The sequence below is a fragment of the Sphaerodactylus townsendi genome, linkage group LG09 (genome assembly GCF_021028975.2).
Source record: "Sphaerodactylus townsendi isolate TG3544 linkage group LG09, MPM_Stown_v2.3, whole genome shotgun sequence".
Classification (NCBI taxonomy): Eukaryota; Metazoa; Chordata; class Lepidosauria; order Squamata; family Sphaerodactylidae; genus Sphaerodactylus; species Sphaerodactylus townsendi.
In genome coordinates this window covers 721,024-742,012 of record NC_059433.1, presented here as the reverse complement: position 1 = coordinate 742,012, position 20,989 = coordinate 721,024, and the positions used below count along the sequence as shown (strand labels likewise).

Sequence of the window (20,989 nt, the reverse complement as noted above, 5' to 3'; positions counted from 1 at the left end):
TAGCCTGGCCTTTTGATCCCTTTGATTGCTTACTGCCTAGAGTGGTGGGTGGTGTTCTGGGTGGTGTTCACTAGCCCTTTGACTTCTTACTGCCTGGAGACATCCTTTGTCTGGGTGGTGTTCATTAGTCACTGTCTTGATTCTAGTGTTTTTCAGTACTGGTAGCCAATTTTTGTTCATTTTCATGGTTTCTTCCTTTCTGTTGAAATTGTCTATGTGCTTGTGGATTTTAATGGCTTCTCTGTGTAGTCTGACATAGTGGTTGTCAGAGTGGTCCAGAATTTCTGGTTTCCAAATAGTATTCTGGGCCCAGCTTGGTTTATCACGTGTTCTACTATTGCTGATTTTTCCGGCTGAAATAGTCTGCAGTGCCTTTCATGTTCTTTGATTCATATCTGGTCGCTGCGCTTGGTGGTCCCTATGTAGACTTGTCCACAGCTGCATGGTAATTCCCTTGATGTATGGTTACCATTCATCAAGGAAATCACTGGTTGTATAGGGAAACTGATGAAGAAACATAACCTCGAAATAATCTACAGACCCACTAAGAAACTACTATGTTCAGCAAAGGATAAGAGGGATCCTCTAACTTCTGCAGGAGTCTACTGTGTACCGTGCATTATATTTACTGAGATCCCAGCCTCCTCCATCTCCACATCCAAATCACCAGGAATTTTGGAATCTGGAGCCATTTGCTCAGTGTTAGGTGTTTTCTGGTTACCTAATGGGATCTGATTTTGGATGAGTCTGCTGCATGGGAGAAATTTTAAAGAATTGGATTGGGATTGCTGTACCAGATGGCTTTTTGTTAGCTTCTGGGGCCTGATTACTTTGTTTATGTGCTTTTCCCCCTCTTCTTCTAGGGGGCACGAGTTTGGTTGCGAGAAAATGGCCAGCATTATCCAAGTACTGTACTTTCCTGTGCGGAGGGAGTCGTCGTGTTCACGACCGATTATGATCAGGTAAATATGTAGCTTTTAATCCCTTTGTCACCATTACAGCTCCGGGATTTTATACTGTGCGGGTGAGGTTGGGACAGGAATTCCAGAACATGAGTTCTGAGAGAACTGCTGGGTGTGAGAAATCAATAAAGGCTTCTGTTTGTCTAGTAAACTTTTATCCTTCCTTTCCTTCAGGCTGTATGTGGTTTTTCCGTCCTCATTTTAGTCTCACAACAACTCAGTGAGGTAAATGAAGCTGAAAGAGCCTGGCTTCTCTTCAGCCTTCTTTTACATTTGTATGTTCCCTTCTCCCAGAAAGCTCTTCGTGAGAACCCTGTGAGATGAGACTGAGAGAGCATGACTGGCTCACGGTGCATTTCACAGAGGGATTTTAGGGGTCTCAGCAGGCTTATTTGAACAGTCTAACTAAAGGACCACACTCTGCCACTTCACATTGTTTTTAGTAGTTTTGAAGTTCTAGAAAACTATAGCATTTAACTGGTTCCCAAGTGGATAGAAATTTACCGTATATACTCAAGTATAAGCCAACTTTTCCAGCAAATTTTATGCTGAAAAAGCCCCCCCCCCCCTCGGCTTATACTCGAGTATATATGGTAATTCCAAGATGGCAGGTGGAGCTGGGGCTGCTGTGGGGATTTGGTAAGCATGTTTTTTTTCCAACTCACCAGAGCGCCGTAAAAACAAGCTGTAAGGACAGCCTGCATAGCATTACAACTAGGGTGTGTGTGTGTGTGTGTGTGTGTGTGTGTGTGTGTGTGTTAAAAGAAACCGAGGCATTTCTCCTCTAAGGGTTATTGGTGCGTTGCATTCTAGATGAATACAATTCTTCATACTACCAAATACTGATGTTGCTGAAGACAAAGACTTTCTTTGGAGCAAAGTTTAGGTTGGCATGGCTATGAATCCCAGAATTATTCTACATTTGGAGGAAAACAGTGGTTCATTTGTGTTCCTAGAATGCTGGGAAGCTGCTCATCCCTAATGCAAACTCTGTTAAGCAACTCTATCTCATCTTGCTCCCAAATCTTCTGTTTTTAGCTGCTACTGAGTAAAGTTCAAAGGCTTATACTCGAGTCAATAAGTTTCCCAGTTTTTTGTGGTAAAATTAGGTGCCTCGGCTTATATTCGGGTCGGCTTGTACTCGAGTATATATGGTAGTTAAATTGTGATGTTCTGATAAGATATCTAGCCTATTGGAACATCACAATTTAAGTAAATTTCTATCCACTTGAGAACCACTGTAAAAGTTTAAAAACAAGAAGATAGATTTCAATATCTACCTATTGTAATAAGCAGTTAATATGCCTAATAAAGGTCTTTGTATTGTAATAAGAAGTTGAAAACAAATTGTTCTCTTTCCCCTTTAGCAAGTTATTTCCCCCATGGAATATTCTACTTTTTCTTCTTCGTTTAAAGAAAATAAATAAATTAACAAAAAAGAAGTAGTAGTATACACACACACACACACACACACACAGATATGTTCTTTAGGTCATGTTTTCTTTTTTCCAAATTATACAAATGCTGATTTTTCAAAGTATCTCACATGTTAGTTAGGAATATTTAGAGAATATGAAAGACATTGATTTAAATTTATGGAATTTGTGAAATACTAAGTTGTAATAAGAATAAATATCCGAGTTGGGAGTTGTAACAAATTATGTATAAGAAGTTATATGTTTTTGTTCAATTGTAAAGATTATATTGATTAATTTTATGTAATAGTTTTGTGTTTCAATAAAGATTACAATACTTGAAAAAAAAACAATCCTATAGAATGAGGCAGATAATCCCTACTTCCACCATCCATCATACAGTACCATCTTTTCATGTTGCCCTTGAAAGTCACAGAAAAAGTCACAGGTATCCTGTAGCTGCTGCATTTGTACATCGTTGAATATCCCACTGTTATAGTGCTATTGGAAACATTCGCAACTGTGCAGACAGGACAATCTAGGAAGCAACTGACTACTTTCACCAAGCATCCGAACGAGGTGTGAAGGCACCCATAGTTATGTCTGAAGATGTGTCCTATGTCATACCTGGTAATAAGTTTATCTTTAAAATGTGTGTAAACCCCAGCTCTCTCTCCTCTATTATTACTTTCAGTGCCCTTGGAGCTTTACAAAGTTCGCATAAGGCAAAAAGATCAGGGCTCTGCCTAGAAGGAGATTACAATGCAAGTAATGTAATAAGGCTTGCTCTCCTGAGCTGATGTCAAGTGCTGGGTGTACGAGGCCTTCTTCTCTGCCTCTAGGAGCTTCAGGAAATTGGCACCAACAGGCCTATGAAGTGTTGCATGCTTTCTGTTGACTTTAAGCCTGAGGGTTATCATAAAATCTTCCAAGGCAGTTCAGGACAGGTAGAGCAACTGTTAAAAGAAATGAATGAATTACAGATTTGCTACACTGAAAAGGGCATGAACATATGCACAAGAGGTAGACTGGCAAGATGAAGAGGAATCTGCAAGATTTTGTTTATTTGTTGTCGTTTATATGGGAGAGTTGAAGGTGTGGTTCACTGTACTGACTTACTTGGGCAGGGATGGAAATCTTGTCCTGTCTCAAGCTTAACTGTTTCAGAACTCTTGATATGTGGCTTCTTGCTTGGGGCCCTGGCAAAAGCACGTGTCATTTAAGATCACCCAGGTTTGTAAAGCCAGTTGAATACTGCACAGGGAAACAACTAAGATTATGACAGGGCATGTGACATCTCTGTTCTTGTGGCAATCGAACATGTGGGTTATGGAAGTGAATGAGTTGTGCACTGTGAATGCATTGTGCACAACTAAGTTGTTTTATGTGGGGTGTGATTTCAAGTCTATGTGTGCATGCACACACTGTGGAGCAGTGTTAAAGGAAAACAGTTTAAAAGAGCCCCCCCCCCCCCCAGACAACTACCCTTGGTGACAGATGGCAACTACTGTGCAGTGAAGCTGGATAAGGTGTCAAAAAGGTGATAGTGTCAAGACACTGATATGGCTCAGCCCTCAATTAAAGGAGCATCTGTCCCAGAACCAACTTGGTTGCTGTTTTCAACAGTCTACTGTGCAGTTTGCCTCCCAGCCAAGAACAAACACCAGAAATACATTCTAAAAAAGAAAAAGTTTGCAGTTGTATGATACTGCACCAGAGACAGTCCATCGCCACTGAATTCTGCTATAATGTAATTTACAGGTGGAATTTGCTAGAGAGGAAATTAGAAGACAGACTTTTATAAGATGAAATTTATTGTGGCCTGGCCTTAACTAGAATTGGTCATCTCTTGGCTCTGTGTTGGGTTGAAAGAATTTGGTGACGTAGGGACATGCTGTGTTATGATTTTGGGAGCTAGTCTGGTGCAGTAGATGGAGTATCTGTGACTGAGGAAAGCATGATTCAGATGCCCACTCTGACAGGAAACTCTTCGAATAACCTTGGGCCAATCACCCTTTTTCAGCTTAACCTACATCACAGGGTGGTTGTGAGGGTAAAATGAGGAGAGGGAACATGTATAAAGTGCTGAACACCTTAAAGGAAAGACCAGATAAAAATCAACGTGGATTCCAATGCATGCACTCTTCGTAAATGGACCAAAAAAAGTACTGCAAGATTTAATAAATAAGCGTTAAGAGTTCATATTGTTGCTTGAATTCTCAACAGTTGCATCTATTCATAGCCAGAACGCGGTTGATTCAACATGGATGTTTAATCGATTGTAACAGTTTTAACTGTTTTAATATATATATTTTAATATAGTTATTATGGTTTTAGTATGCTATTAAAATGTTGCCGCCCTGAGCCCCTAATAAATAAATACATACATACACACGAGAGCGCGCGCGCACACACACACACACACACACACACATACATTTCATATAGGCATTTCTCAGAATCTTTACAGGCATGGCTTCTGTGGGCACAGACTCAGCATGTTTGGCCCGCTTGGTTTTGGGTGGGGGTGACGCAGCCTGCTAAAACTCGGCTCAGAAATGGGATTTATGGTGTGCAGCTGCAGAATTATTATTGTTCCTGCTGTCCAGACCCAGGTGGCTTCTGGCGATGGTCCAGGGCTTCCAAGGCAGGAGGCTTTCGGAGGTCTTCCTTGGAGTTCTGCCATCCAAATACCAGCCAAGGGTGGGGCTGGGAGTCACCCAGCTGTTTTCCGTGGCAGAGTGGGGTTGCCCAGAACCTTTGCCACTATGCCACGCTGGCTCTCTGCAAGGGTAGAGAGACCTGGCCATAACATCAAAGTCATGATTTTCTTTAGGCTGTAGTACTAGCTGGAGGATATTTTCTTTTGTTGGAAACCTGTGTGTTGTATTTATTTATTTATTTATTTATTTATTTATTATGTGATTTATAAGCCGCCTCACCCCCAAAGGGCTCGAGGCGGCTCACAGAATAGTTGCACATTCAACAGCAATCAGTAAAACATATCAATACAAAGGTGCAACTCAATTCATTAAAATATAAGACTTAAAACTATAAAACTTAATACAGCTTCGATTGGTATATTAATTAAAATATCAAGATATCAAAATATCAAAATATCGCTTCTTCCGATCCATGCGGCCAATAAAGGGAGGGGTAAGTCGACCCAAGATGGAAGCCAGGGCCCGACTAGATGGTAACCCGACAGCTTCAGTGGGGTGATAAAACCGCGAGCCATTGCCCCCCCCAAAGGCCCGCAGTGGAATAGCTTCAGTAGCCTTTACAGGTCCTGCGCGAACTGACTACAACTCCCGCGAGAGGCCCTGACAGCTGAGGTAGAGCATTCCACCAGGCAGGCCAGGGCCGTAGCGCCCTGGCCCGGGTCGAGGCCAGCCGCACCATCGCAGGGCCAGGGATATCCAGTAGCTCTGTCGCTGCCGAACGCAGCGCCTATTTGGGACATAGGGGTGATGCGTCCTCAGAGGGTATGCTGAGGGCCCCATGCCGCCAGTGAAGGCCTTAAAGGTCATCACCAACACCTTGAAAGACGCATCCGAACTCCACTGGGAGCCAGTGCAGACAGCGCGAGCACAGGTGATGTGATCTGAATAACCACCACCTGTCAGAAGCCGGGCTGCCGCGATTCTGACCACAGCTTCAACTTCCGGATCAGTCGCGAAGGGAAGCGTCTGCCAGATGATGAAGTTACAGTAATCCAGTTTCCTCGAGGTGACCGTCGCGATGGATCACAGTGGCCAAGTCGACTGGGAGAGATAGGGAGCCAGCCGCTGGGCCTGGCATGGAGGTGGAAGAACGCGAACCTCGGTAACATGGGCCACCTGGCCCTCCATTGATAATGAAGAGTCCAGGCGGACTCCCCAGGCTGCAGGCCGACGCATGCCAGGGTCAACCTCAACCCCCTCCAAGACCGTGGGGCGGCCGGAATTCCTGGTCTCTCCCCGCCCAGCCAGAGGACCTCCCCGCCCTTCGCTGGATTAAGTTTTAACCTGCTCTGCCCTCAACCAACCAGCTACCGACCTCCAAACAGTGCCAGAGCAACAGGGGCAGAGGTACGCCCCCCCTCCATCAACAGAATGAGCTGGGTGTCATCCGCGATATTGGTGACAACTCCAGCCCAAAAAACTCCGCGACCAGCTGAGCGAGGGGTCGTGATGTAGATGTTAAATAAGAGCGGGGAAAGCAAGGCGTTCCCTGGGGGACCCTACAACTATAAATTTATGGGAGGCCTCCTCCTCCTCAAGACTATACCTAAGCTGACTCTAATTCTGGAGAAACGAGGCAATCCATCACTGAAGGATAGTGCCCCGCGACGAGAGGTGGCCAGGGCGGTGGATCAGTATACCGTGATCGACCATATCAAACGCTGCTGTAAGATCTAATCAAATCAGTAGCGCCGATCCGCCTGCTCCAGCTGCATGCGGAGTGTAAGTTCCGTGATGGCGATGAGGACGTTCTGGCCCCATGCCCAGCACGGAAGCTTCTGACTGGAAGGGATCGCCGGGCAAAATCCTCCTCCAGGAAACCCTGAAGCTGCTCCAACACCATTCTCACCATTACCTTCCCTGGTGAAACGAAAGATTCAAAACGGGGCGTGTAATTGGCCAGATCACCAGGATCTAAGGATGGTCTTTTCAAGAGTATGCGGACCACTGCCTCCTTCAACCTAATTCGAAACACTCCTTGCTCAAGCGGAGCAGCTGGACTATTTTCAACAGGTGGGGTCGTAATACCTTCCGGCAAGCTTCTTTATTAGCCAGGAGGGGCACGGAGCCAGAGGACCGGTAGTAGGGCTACCAGCAGCTAGGACCCTGTCAACATCGGACTCTCATGAGCAGGGAAAACCGGTCCAAATCCTTGGACCTGAAGACGGCTAAGGAGCCTCGAAGTTCTCTTACTGTATCAAATGTGGCTGGAAGGTCTTACGATGCAATAATTCCATTTCATTCGCAAAAAAGCTCTGAAATGCCTCACAGCCACCAGCCACTCGAGGAATTTGTAGATCCCTCCACCAAAGGAGGTGAGGGACCTAACGGTCCGAAATAATTGTGCTCGGCGAGAGCTAGTAGATGCGAGGGAGGATGAAAAATAAGCACTCTTCACCCTCCTTATCGCCAACTCATAGGCCTTCTCATAAACGCCCTCCTATAGGTTGTTCGTACCGCCCGGCCGCTGCAGACTTCCTCCATGCTCAGCTTCAGCCGGCCTGAGTCTCTCAAGCTTCATCTGACGCAGCTCCCCAGTATACCAAGGAGCCTGCCGTGAACGGGGGCGCAGAGGGCGCTTGGGAGCAATTTCCTCGATGGCATCGGAGGGCCTGGAATTCCAGTCCACCACCTGCTCATCGAGGGTGCCAGAGGGCTCAGGGTCCCGCAGGGCATTCAGGAACCCGATCGGTTCCATAAGTCTCCGCGGGCGGACAAAAATGAGTCCGTCGCCTAGACGGGGTTGGCGTGGCCGATCCATCCGGACCTTCAGGGCAAAATGGTCGGACCATGGCACTCTGTTAACAGAGGATACCGCCATATCCACTCCTGCCCCAAAGACCAGGTCTCGCGTGACCGCCTCCATGGGTGGTTTCGGTGTTTATTAGGGAGAGTCCCAGCGCCGCCATGGATGACACCAGGTCCACTGCTGCTGGGCATGAGGCATAGCCCCACACGGACGCTAAAGTCCCCCAAGACAATAAGTCGGGGGAAGCCGCAACGCTTCCACTCAGCCATCACTTCCAGCAGCCGTGGGCAGGCTATCGCCGGGTGCGCCAGGGCTTAATCGCACAATCTGGTGAAGACGGCCAACCTCTCTCCTGACAAACTACTCCAAACCAAGCACATTCAAAACCCATAGGAATTTGAGGGGCAGGGGTTGCCCTGAAGGCGCATGGCATCCCGGATGAATACTGCTACTTCCCCCCCCGGCCCTGTGTTCGGGGCTGGGTGACACACGCGAAACCCGGGTGTGAGACTTCGTTTAGAGCGATACCGCCTCATCTTTCTCGCACTCCAGGTCTCGGTGATACAGGCCAGGTTCATTTGTTGCTCTCCGAGAAAATCTCGGAGCGCCGCTGGGGTTTATTGTTGATGGACCTGGCATTAATCAACACCAGGCTCGAAGCAGAGTGTACCTGAGCCCTTCTGCCCGCATCCCTCGGGATAGGCCGGAGGCCAGAAGGGGGCCGAGCATAAATGCATCTCCTCCCCCTTCTCTCATATGGCCCCCTCCTACCGCCATATCTACCCCGTCCCCATACTACTGGGATCTCCTGGCTCCCGCGTACTGCCCCCCGCTGCCATCCCCTCCCATAATAAAGGCCAGGTACACCTAACAGCAGTTTATAACAACTATCCACTCTACTAGTCTAACTTATATACATACATATATACTAGCTGCCAACAGCCACTCAACAACTCTGTTCCCTGGCCTTGGCAACAACTAATTTTAAATACTAATTCTAAGTGGTGCAGCAGATTAATAAAGTGCTAATGCAGTGCAGCGCCCAATTAATAACAGTAAGATGGTTAAATAATAGTGGTTGTTAATAACAGATGCTGGATCCAACCTATTAACCCAGAACCCGATCACATAGCCCAGTACCCATCAGTCGGGAGTCACTGCCACTTCATCCCGTTGGTGATGTCATAGTCTAAATCCAAGATCGCCAGATGGCTAGGCAATGGGCAATAGGGAGAGGCTCCTGCCACCAGCCTCTGCCTACGGTCCTCAGTGAAAGTAGGTATACGAACCAGAACCGGCAATCAGTGCCAACCGAGTCCAGTCCCCATCAGCAACAAGCGGCAAGGGGAGGAGCCAGGGTAAGGGGAGGGGAGGGGGGGAGGAAGATAAAAAGGGGGGGAGGGATCCTCCAGATCTCAAGTCCAAGTGGAGCAAAATATGCAACTGCCCGTCGAAGCTCGTCGGGGCCGCTAAAAGGCGGCTCCCCGTCACCGTGATTGAAAGGGAGGTTCCCCACTGGCTTCCCTCAGCGGCGCCACGGCGCCCGGACAGGCCCCCGTCACAGCGTCGTAGAGGAGATCTCTGCCACTGATCTCCTCTGATGTCAATACGGCGTCTGGCCGGACTCCGCATCCGGATGGGGGTCCCCCCACAGCGTCGCAGCGTCGCCGCGTCAAAGGCGTCACAGGGGGAGGTCCCTGCCACCGGCCTCCTCGATGACGCCTCTGCAGCCAGCTGGAGATCCTCCACAGCGTGTAAGTAAGTATTGCCATATTATCATAAAAAGTTGTACCATACTTCATATTTCTCATAGTGGCCCCTTCAGTCTTGGAGGACCCAACAGGAATAAGATTTTAGGCAGCCTTTTGTGAGGCAGGGCAGCTGCTGGCAACCTGGTGAGGCCTGCTGCTGTGACCCCCTGCCCTGCCCTGCCCTGCCCTGCCCCGCCCTGCCCTGCCCCCCTCCCTTGCCCTCTGCCACCTGTGCCTCAGCTGCATGTGCTGCCCAGCCTTCGTGGGAAAGGCGTGTGCGTGGTACCCAGCAGCAGCATTCCCAACAGCATGCACTGGCCAGCACCTTTGGGGGGAAGGGTGTGTGAGCAGGGGGCTGCGACTGAGTGCTTGCAGGGTGCCTGCAGCTCCTGAACACACAGGCCGGGACAGGACGGTCAAGCAGTAGTCCTAGACTGGGAAATTCTGGGAGGTTTGGGGGTAGATGCCAGGGTTTGGGGAGGGAAGAGACCTCAATGGGGCATAATGCTCCACCCTCCAAAAAGCGGCCATGTTCTCTGGGGAACTGATCTCTGTCACCTGGAAATCATTTGTCATCCTGGGAGACCTTCCAGCCCCACCTGAAGGTTGGCAGCTCTAGTGGGTAGGGAGGGAGAGGTGAGCAGGGATCCTGGGGGTGGGCATGGCAGAGCCCCCCAAAACATTCAGCCAGGTCATTTATGGGCATGGGGGCACTGTGCTTGTAGAACACCCGGGGCAGAGCACTCTTGTATTACTTGCTGACGATTTGTTTTTCTTGTGGGATCAAATACATGTGGTTATCAAATTTAATTAACAGAATTAAGTTTTGGCTTCCGTGTGAAAAAAACAATTTGATTCTTACTCAGGAGGAAAAGATGTGATGGTAACTCTTGCAGTAGCCAACACTGGACCACATTTTCTAAGAAACTGTCCTTTGCTGCCAGGTCTTGTCTCTTGAGAAGTCTGGGACCCAGTTCCATGTGATTCTTTTAGTCATAGCCGTTGTTATAGGTCTTGGTTTCTGTTTGGTACTTACACTGCAAAAACAGGGTGCTTCAGACTCTCTTTTAGGAATTATTGGGGTTCCTTCAGGATTTCTACATGAGAAGGCCAGCAGACTGACAAAGAAGCCACCCCCCCACCCCCCCAGCAAAAAAGAGCTCTTCCGTACTTCCAGAGTCCTCACCACGTGAGAGGGGAAGGCGAGCTCCCCCTTCCCAGCACCTCACTGCCCCCTCCCTTCTGGGGTTCTCTCTTTCTCAACTGCAGATGGACCTGCCCCTCCTCCCCCAGAATTGCCAAGGCTGCCCAAGATTTCTGAGTGATCTGGCGCTGGCTCCCCTTTTTCCAGCCATCAAACTCTTTGGTTTCTGAAGAGAGCTTCATGGCATTATAATTCCTCATTTAAACAGGAGCACAGATAATTAGGAAACATTTTGCAACATGGAAAAGTATAACAAGGTTGATTAGAGAAACTCTAGCTAACTAACAGTAGTATCAACAACTGCGGACACCTCATTCTCCCTTGGCCCAATGAGTGGGTCAGTCTCTGCCACCTCTGAATATGCTGACAGCCTCATTCCTCTCTGAGATTCAGGACTGGAGAAAGCCAAAGAGTCAGACAAAGAGGCTGGCACTCCTGTTTCAGAGATTGTGACCCACGCACCTCCTCGTTTGGCCCAGTGGCAACTGGAAAACTTGCCCTCTGTTTCTCACTGCAACCTCACTCAACAATAATATTTGCATCCTCTCTCCATGGAAATCTTTAATAAAAAGTGAAAGATTTAAACGATCTGAAGAGAAACCAGAGTATAATATTTGCATCCATGTGGATGGACCAAACAGAGGCTTGCTGATTGTTTCTGTCCAGAGTGGAAATGGGGCAAACAGGATCTTTGGCACCAATGGAAAATCTGACCTTTCATAGTGGAAAGGTGGCAGCTTAGCATCCCTGCCTGTTCAGGAGTTTCTGAAGTTAAGCTTCACACTAAAAATGACACTGTGCTGCTCTTAGGGCGCCTGAGGATCTGAATAAACTTGTCCCATTTTAGCATCAGAGCAACTCCTAATAGCATGAAACTGACTGTGCCCCTTCCCATGTGCCTCAGAATCCTGGGAAAGGGCAGAGTAGAAACCTAATAACAAACACTGAGATTCTGTGACGGACCTAAAGGGGTTCCATGGCAGATGGGTCAGTGTAGAAAGTCTGAAAATGGCTTTGTAAATGTGAAACTTCCTAGTAATTAAGTTTCTTGACCAATTAAAATGCCACTACTTTAAAAGTAACCCCGTTTATGTATCTTAACCAGTGGTTCTCAACCTGTGGGTTACGACCCCTTTGGGGATCGAACAACCCTTTCACAGGGGTCACCTAAAACTCTCTGCATCAGTGTTCTCCATCTGTAAAATGGATACATGTTAGGATTGGGGGTCACCACAACACGAGGAACTGTATTAAAGGGTCGCGGCATTAGGAAGGTTGAGAACCACTGATCTTAACTGACCTGGATCTCACTGAATCTGACTGGGCTGTTCCATTTCAGCCTTTAGTCAGGTGAGACCCAACCAGCCTTTTAATGTGGTTCAGCACAGACATGGATGTCCCATCTCTTAAAGAAGTAGGTTGGTATATTATAGTACTATACGTTTTTATTTGAGTATTTTAATTAGTCAAGAAACTTAATTATTAGGAAGTTTCACATTTACAAAGCCATCTTCAGACTTTCCATGCCTGACCCATCTGCCATGGAATCCCTTGGCACATTCTGCAGCTTGTGTCAGAGGAGTAGGGGACCCTGCTCTAGAAGGTCCCAAACCAAGATGTCATCTGGCCTCTGGGAGAATGGACCGTTGGATACTTCTCCTACAAGACCAGGAGGACATCTTGGCCCTCCCATTGCCATCTTCAAAAGCAGTAGTAAGTAGCTAACATTAAATATTCCTCCATTTAATTGTACTCAGGATCAGACTGTTTTCTTCTTACTTCCTGTCACTGTTGGTGAAGTTATGGCTCTCTTTATAGTGAACAAGTTTGAATTAGTTTATGGAGTTGGTTCACTGCTTAGTCAGACTTTGGAACTGGAAGTAGATGATCCCCTCTGCAGGGAGACAGGAAGTGAGACATTTGATCCTGCCTCCCTGGGGAAAAGGGGTGGGGAATCACCCGACACAACACACGATGTCCTCCTGACCTCGTAGGAGGAGGGTTGTTCATGGTAAGTATCCAATGGGCTTTCTTTCTTTCTTTCTTTCTTTCTTTCTTTCTTTCTTTCTTTCTTTCTTTCTTTCTTTCTTTCTTTCTTTCTTTCTTTCTTTCTTTCTTTCTTTCTTTCTTTCTTTCTTTCTTTCTTTCTTTCTTTCTTTCTTTCTTTCTTTCTTTCTTTCTTTCTTTCTTTCATCTGTAACATGAAAATAAAAATTATTTCTTCTAGAGACGAAGGGAAAAAAGAAAAAAACTTTCAGATCCAAACACTGTAAATGGAAGCAGCTGAGATGTAATAACCCAAAATTCACTTTCTCTGACTCTGACTCTGACTCTCTCTCTCTCTCTCTCTCTCTCTCTCTCTCTCTCTCTCTCTCTCTCTGCCCCCCTCAAAAGACCCACAGATGGTAAGTATCACTAGTAAAAAGACCTTGTCATTCAAAAAACTTTTCATGGGTTTTCTTAACAAAGAAGCTATTCACGGTGTGGCATTATGCCAGCAAATTGAGCGTAGGCCAGTATGCTGGGCTTCAAATAAGAGGCACCTGTAGGTTTTTCTTAATGTAGCATTTTGAAAAAAGATCCCCTCTAGACTCTGAGTTAAAATGTTTTCTGCATAACCAGAATGACATATATTCAGGATGAAACCTCCCTTCCCTGCATATATGCTCTATAGATGCTTACATTTCCCCCTTTTCTCCAGCTAGGAATTTGTTAAGAGATGTAAAGGAAAGTGTGTGCTGAATTTTAGAAGGAATATGTTTAGGCACATTGGATGTATTTTTGCTTAAGTTGGTTTTTTAACAAAATTATACCCTCAAGTAAAATCAGGCAACCTGTGGTGGCGAACCTATGGCACTCCAGATGTTCATGAACTACAATTCCCACCAGCCCCTGTCCATGAACATCTGGAGTGCCATAGGTTCGCCACCACAGCGAGTCTAGGCCAACTCTGGCATGGAGTAGACCTATTGAGAAAACTGCACCATGACTGCCCCTGGGGAAGGGGTTCTAATGTCAGAGTTCACCATGGGGTGATTTAAGCATCTGCGGAGCACCAGTGGGAAAAGAGCCAATGGCAGCTGTCAGTTGGGCACTGCGTAGAGAGCCGTGTTCACATAACAATGAACAAGGACCTCTGTTTTCCACAGTCAGTGACACTGACCAGCCTTTTGTAGTTGGCAGCACCTTCCTTCAGGCTTTGTGTAGCTTTTTCAAGATATTGAAAGGCCTGTTCGCTGCCTTCTCATCTGCATGGCCACGACCTGTGAAGGCATCACAGGGAAAGAGGAAGGGGGGGGGGGATTTGTCGGGCCTTCTGTTTTGCGGCCATTGTGATTTCCCCCTCCCCTTTCAGAAATCTTTGAACAAAATGTAGTCAAAAGCAAAGGTGACCCTGCATTTGAGCATATGTATGTCTTGTGCCAGAGTCACGTTGCAGCCGTCCCTTCACAATTGGATGCTTTTGTGCACCCAGGATAGGGCCATTGCAAATGATTGTGTGGAGGAATTGTAGCATATGGATGCTATAACTTGTTAACTATTGTGCTCTATCCCTTTGATTTTTCTTGTTGTCTTTGTGGATAGTCCCACAGAAGGTACCAGGTATGTAGCATAGTGCCAGGTAGCATGCTCCGTAAGTGGACTGTAGGTTGCTAATTTCTCCTCATCTTTCTGCTCAACAAGAGCAGCTTTCTTCAGCCTCAGAACCTGTATTTTAATATATTTTTAACCATGATAATCTTCCTTTGTTTTCCTGTCTGCTTCTGGTAAGACAACTCCCCCCCCCCCCCCCGCCCCAAGTCAAGCTGCAGGTACTCGGTTGAAGACCATTTAAACATAGAATTCTTAGCAGCTTTTTCAACAAAGGCTTCATTTGTCTTACATTTTCCTCTTTTGTGGGCAAGTCAGGGGAGTTTTTAAGTACCAAGCTGTTTTTCAGTACTAATCTGTCTCCTGTGAAGTGGATGTGATTTAAAGGGTTAATTAAAGGAGCTTGTGCTGGAGCGGGGGGGGGGGGGGTTCTGGAATCTCCCACTACCTTCTATTCTTAGCTCAGTACTTCAGGGTTGTTTGAGTCTCCTTAGAGCAAGGATGGCATCAAAATTACATTGATTAAAAGCAAAGGCACCTTCATCTTCTGTTGAGCAAGTCTGCCTGTTACAGATTATAATCTTTGTGGGGCAGGTACCTTTATGTTAAGGGTTCTGTGAACTGTGAAAGGTTGCCTAGCACTTATTCCCACCCTGAACTGTTCCAACACCTAATATATCTCTTTACTTTTGGGACCACCAAGGCATCTGGCATTCACTGATGTAAACAGTTAAGACTTCAGCTCACGGTTCTGGTGCTCTGGTAAAGAAAACCAAGTCCATCTGTCCTTTTCTTGGGCTTTTCTTATCCTCGCTCTACAGAGAGAGAGTAGAGGGGCTTTTGTGAGATTAAAGGAGATGCACACAGATTACCACTTTAAATGCCTTTTGTAAGATGTAGGACAGAATTCAGTTGTTTGTGCAACAAGAACTGTTCTGTGGAAAGAGGGAAAATCTGTGGAGCAGGGGTATAATTTGTTTAAATATTAAGCACAATTTCTTTGGATGTGGGACTTGCTTAATTGTTCAATGATTTGGGTGTTGGAGAAACATATGGTTTGGCTTTTGAAACAAAGCATATATTATGTCAGGGTGATACTGTCTATTCTAGGTGATTGCGGTACATCCCCAGAACCATGCAATTACATAAAATAACAAATTGCTGCTGCTAGAAAGATACATGTAGTCTGCTGTATGTATCCATTTCCATCTGTGTATTCTTTCCTTGATCTTTGCTTTATGACTTCACACTGTTTGTAGACAGCTAGGCTTTCACTGGTACTTCTGTCCCATGGGAACTGTATTACATTCGTTATCTCGTAGGGCAGGAAGCCAGGTGGCTTTCTCTTGCTATCTGCCGCCAACCTTGGAGCGCTGTAGCTCTAAAGACTTTTTCACAAACTCTTGGGAAAATGGGAAGAGAATTCTCTGCAGGGGATAAAGAGGACTGTGAATCCAGCTTCCTCAGAACTGGCTTTGCCAAATGTAGTTTTTCGATGCCTATTCAATAAACGCTACTGATCAATACTTCAGAGTTTGTTTATTGGCTTAAGATTTCAAGACCTAACACATTACTATGTGTTTCAGTATGTGTAAGGAAGAATGTATAGTATTGTTCAGCAGATACACACACATGCATCTTTCAGCCATGGTCCCTGCTACCTGAGTCCTGGTTTTTCAAGTGTATGCTTTTCCTCCTCTTGAAGTTGTTTGGTACATGCATTGAAAAACCAGGATTCAGGTAGCAGGAACCATGGCTGGAAAATGCATGCGCTGTTTGTTTCACACAACGTGACAATCAGGTAGTCTTTCACTGGTATGAAAGGTACCAGTAATCCTCTCACTTTTGATGTTCAGGAGGCAGTTGAAGCCTGTTTTATTTAGGGACTGCATTTAATTAATCAGTTTTTTATTGGTGGGCGTAATCGTATTTTTTTTAACGTTGTAATCCACCTTGAGTTATGCAAAGTAGAATGCAAATAAATAACAAAAGGTGAAAGTGCCAGAAATGTGGCACTGGAGAAGGGCTTGGGTTCCAGCTGAGGGTTGACACCAAAGTACCAAAGTACCAGAAATGAATTATGACGGTAGTTGAGTTGTTTATCATCCCCTCACCACCACCACCACCACCACCACCACCACCACCACCACCACCACCACCACCACCACCATCATCATCATCATCATCATCATCATCATCATCATCATCATCATCATCATCATCATCATCATCATCATCATCATCATCATCATCATCATCATCATCATCATTTATAGCTTTCTTTTCTCACTGACACTCAAATGGATTACTAAATACAAAAAACCTGTAGTCAGATAGCAAAGACCTCCAGTAAGCAGTGGGGTAAAATTAGGATTACTGAACTAGAAAAACTATGCAAATGAAAACATGACATACCATAATTAAGAAAGAGGGTTATAAAAGTGGAGGGCATGGCAGTGAAAATGGAGGGGATACGTACCATAAACAGTGGCACAGACGACATTACCGTCCATCATGGAAACAACCATCCCCGTTCTATTATAAAGATAAAGTTTCCCCTTCAGTCGTGTCTGACCCTGGGGTACCACTGCAAGCAGTGATTTCATAGGCAAGCCATTTTTGTGGGGTAGTTTGCCATTGCTTTCCCGGCTATTCTTTACCCCCTAGCTATGAGCTAGGTACTCATTTACCGACCAAGGAATGGATGGATGGTTGAGTTGACTATGATTGCTGCGGGATATCTGGACCCATTAGGTTCGAACTCCTGACCATGTGAATGGCAGTGCAAGCACTTAGCCACTACGCCACGCGGCTCCTATTCTATTATATTACCATTTTAATCGTTTTGTAAAAATGCCCTATTAGACTATAAGAAAGTTGGAGCTAGAGATTTGGCTGGTTATTTAGGATTGCTATCTGTTTGCAGTCCTAACTGTGATGCTCTCCATACTTTCTCCCAATTTTCCTTCCTGTTGCACGGCCCTTCTGCCGACCCCTTCAGAACCCTTGTTTCTTGGCTCTTCCATTCAGCTTCCTTTCACTTCCTCCCCTCCTGGAGGCCTGGACTTCGGCCTGCCCTTCCTTCCCCGCTCCCTTCTTTGCCTGCCTTGCCATGTATGTCTCCTGCTCAGATAGTGACAGCCAAAAGTCCTTTTCTGGGATTTAGGTAGGGTTGCCAGCTGAAGCTAGCAATCCACTGGGAAGGTAGGGGTTAAGCACTTTGACATTATGTGGCATGCATTGGCCTTAAGCATTAAACCATAGATTTAAGCAAATTCCTGCTTCATGACATCACTTCCAGGTTTTTCCCCCAGAAGTGATGTCCCAGGTTGGAGTAATGCCATCACTCCTCTGCATTTCCCTCCATTTTTCTCTTACTAGTCTTGGGAGTGCCAGTGCAGGCTGAGGAGCTGCAGGAGGTCTGCTGTGTATCAGGAGATCTGGCTGGCCTAGTTCTACCCTTCTGTCATATCAAGTTTGTTCAGCCAGTTTCTACAAATTGCTTTGGTGGCTGCCTGCTCAGTTGGGCAGAGAGGGTTTCCCTGCCCGGCTCCGCTGCCTCCCACAGCGCGAGAGGCGGCGGCACCAGCCAGGCCGCAGCCAACATCCCCCCTCTGCCCCAGAGAGTGGAGGGGGTTTCCCTGCCTGGCACTGCTGCCTCTCGCATCACGAGAGGCAGTGGGACCAGGCAGACTGCAGATGCCATCCACACTCTGCCCCACGGAGCAGGCAGCTTCTTCTCCGTTGGGCAGAGGGGGTTTCCCTGCCTGGCAGCTCCGCCTTCCAGCGCTGGAAGGAAAAGTGAGTGGAGGGGCCGAACCGGAGGGGGCTCCGTACGGAGCTGCCTCTACGTCTCGATAGATCTTCAGGGCTGTGGAAACCGAGTCCAAATGGCTCTTTGGTTGGTAAAGGTTGCTGACCCCTGATCCAGAGGAATACAGGTGGCCAGACTTCTGGATATGGAATGTGATTTTCTGGATAGATTATCACTGTTCTACCACCAGTGGTCCTTAATTACCAGTGGGTACTTTCTATAATACAGTTTGGTTATCGTTTACACTTTAAACTCACCCGTACCATTTTTTCTCCACCACCTCCTTTCAGATTTTCTTCATTTTCTTTCTGCTGTTGAAGGAAGGGTGCCATCAGACAATTTAGTCCGCCTTTTTCTGGAATAGGTTTTTATTCCAGATAGTTTCTTGTTGATAAAGCGGTGTTAAGGGGCTGATACTGGACCTCAGACTTTCCAGTTAATATTTAAACATTCCCAAATTTCACATGCTGTCTGTTTTAGACATCCTCCTACATCTGGGTTGTAATCCTAGACCTAAAGGATGCCTATTTTAATGTTTCTACAACTCTTGGTCCGTTTTCAGGCAATTAGAAAGATCTATGTTGCTTATTCACAGCTCTAGTCACCGATTTCAGTGACCAGAAATTTGACTGACTTTACAATATAAGATTAAAGTGTGTGTGTGTGTGTGTGTCTGGGGTGGGGGGTGGAGAAAAAACCACCTTTTAAATACAACATTGGGTGATTTCCAAATATATTATCCAAAAACACCCTTGCCTCTTCCATGGATCTCCTTCCTAGAGGGGAGGGGCTGGTTCTTGGAAACACCAAAGCAATTATTGTTCTGCTAACTGTGAAGATGTCACTAAAATTACCTCACGGAGGAGCAAGTATTTCATTTGAAAAAGTGAAGCAAAATGTTTAAGGAAATGTTGTTAATGAGGCTTTCATTTATTATTGAAATATGTTAAATGTGTGTATTGGAAACAGCCTCATCATTTCTTTTTCAACGATGTCAACTTATCAGTGAAGGTTGTCGCCCCCCCCCCCCCCCCCCGTCTTTTGCTTGTACTAAGTTCAGAAGGACCTTTTGAAGTGCTTCCATAGATCTAGGCTTCAGTTAAAAGGCAAACTTAAAAATCCCTTTTCAATTCTAACACAATTTTATAAATGTGGAATGGGAAAATATGATTTATGTGAAAAATTGATCAAAGCAAACGTATCAGTTGCAAAACATCACAATCCCTCTTGGTGTCTAAACAAAGTGCTTTTCACCTTTGTGGCAAGGATGGGGTGTTCGTACCATCAGCCATCTGTGCCAAAATATAAATGAATGTTAATTTAGTTCCTTTTTAAATGACAATCATTTATGATAACAAAATAGAGTATTTTGCATTCCTTCCTCTGCTTCATCTCTTTGAGATCCAGTGTGGTGTTGAATGGGTTAGAAGCCCTGACGAAACAGGATTTCTGTAATCTGACAGGATTTTGATTCAGCAAGGACCTCAAGCATTCAGTTTAAGGCAGGCTGAAGTAAATTTCAGCATTGTGCAAATGAAAAATATGTAAGACTGGGGCTTGGATACCAATACTAGAAGTCAGAAATAGCCATATTTCTCTTGTCTTCTCTGTACAGGTAGAGGATGTGGAAAGTTTGACTCCCATGAAGAGAGGAAAGAGTTATTGCTTCAACAGCTGAAACTACTCCCTCCTCAAACTTCTCGATGGCTTTCCAGCACACTGTCATTTGAGAGTATAGAGACCATAAGTGTGCTTCAAAAAGTCCTTGGTAATGCTAGGGCATGAATTTTGAGACTGGAAATAGGATTTCAGATCTTTATACATTAACAGAACTTTCTGTACCTGGAAAGAGTGTCAACCATCTCTCTGTAGAATGGCTTAAAACAGGGATAAATGCAGCAAGGGGCCAGATCCAGCCCTTTAAGGGGGCTTATCAGGCCTGCAACACCCCCCCCCCCGGCTCCTTATCGACTTGTGGGCCTGATGACCCACTGTGGACTCACCAGTCCAGGCACTCCCCCCACCCCCTGCCATTCTGGGGCAAGCTGAGGCAGCCCCCACACCGCTCCCCTGGCTCAGCTAAGTCACATTGATGTCCTATCCGGCCCCCACCCCTGGCTTAAAACATAATGGCATGCAGTGTTAGCAAATTCACATAACTCCTTTAGGGTGTGAACAGTGTGTACACTAAAATTATTGTAAATTGTAACAGGGAGACACTGAATATTTACCTGTAGGCAGTTTGCTGAAGTTTTAACTGTATTGTGCAGAACATGTACAGGACAACCAATGCCATACATGTGATAGTTCAGCTTTGTAACAATATTTTTTTCTTCCCTTCTGTTGACTCATGCCAATTTTTGTTTGTATGGTCTCTTCCAAATACTTCTACTTTTGAATTTATTCCATTTTTTGTCCAACTGAAATAATATATTTCAAAACCATCTCTGCAGATTCATTTTCAAAGTTTGAACATCTTTCCCTACATAACAACAACAACAACAGCCTCTATTTGGCATTTAAAAAATAGGTTCTTGAGCGTTGCCAGACATTTTTGAAATACAAATCAAGAGTACATTCAAAACGCAGACAGGAAGACTGTATATAGCAGTATACATTACTTAGAAAGTTCTGTCACTTGTAAAATAAATTTTGCTACTTTTTCCAAGAGCATGACATCTGTGTTGTTTAACAGAAGCTCCACAACAGAACAGTCAGAGTCACTTTCAGATTTGTCTAGGGCCAGCCTGGGAGAGAAATTCCTGATGCCCACATATCTT

General features: G+C 45.7%; 1 protein-coding gene across 4 annotated transcripts in view; it reads left to right on the top strand.

Annotated features, from left to right (window-relative positions):
- Positions 1-20,989, top strand: part of MYO10 (myosin X) — a 293,414-nt gene that overhangs the window by 75,397 nt on the left and 197,028 nt on the right. For 3 of the 4 annotated variants that reach the window (XM_048508397.1, XM_048508396.1, XM_048508399.1), the window contains exon 2: positions 864-962. The exons of the other annotated variant lie outside the window; for it this stretch is intronic. In XM_048508397.1, the coding sequence (XP_048364354.1) occupies positions 864-962 (99 nt within the window). The remainder of the gene's footprint in view (positions 1-863; positions 963-20,989) is intronic. 4 annotated transcript variants of the gene reach the window in all.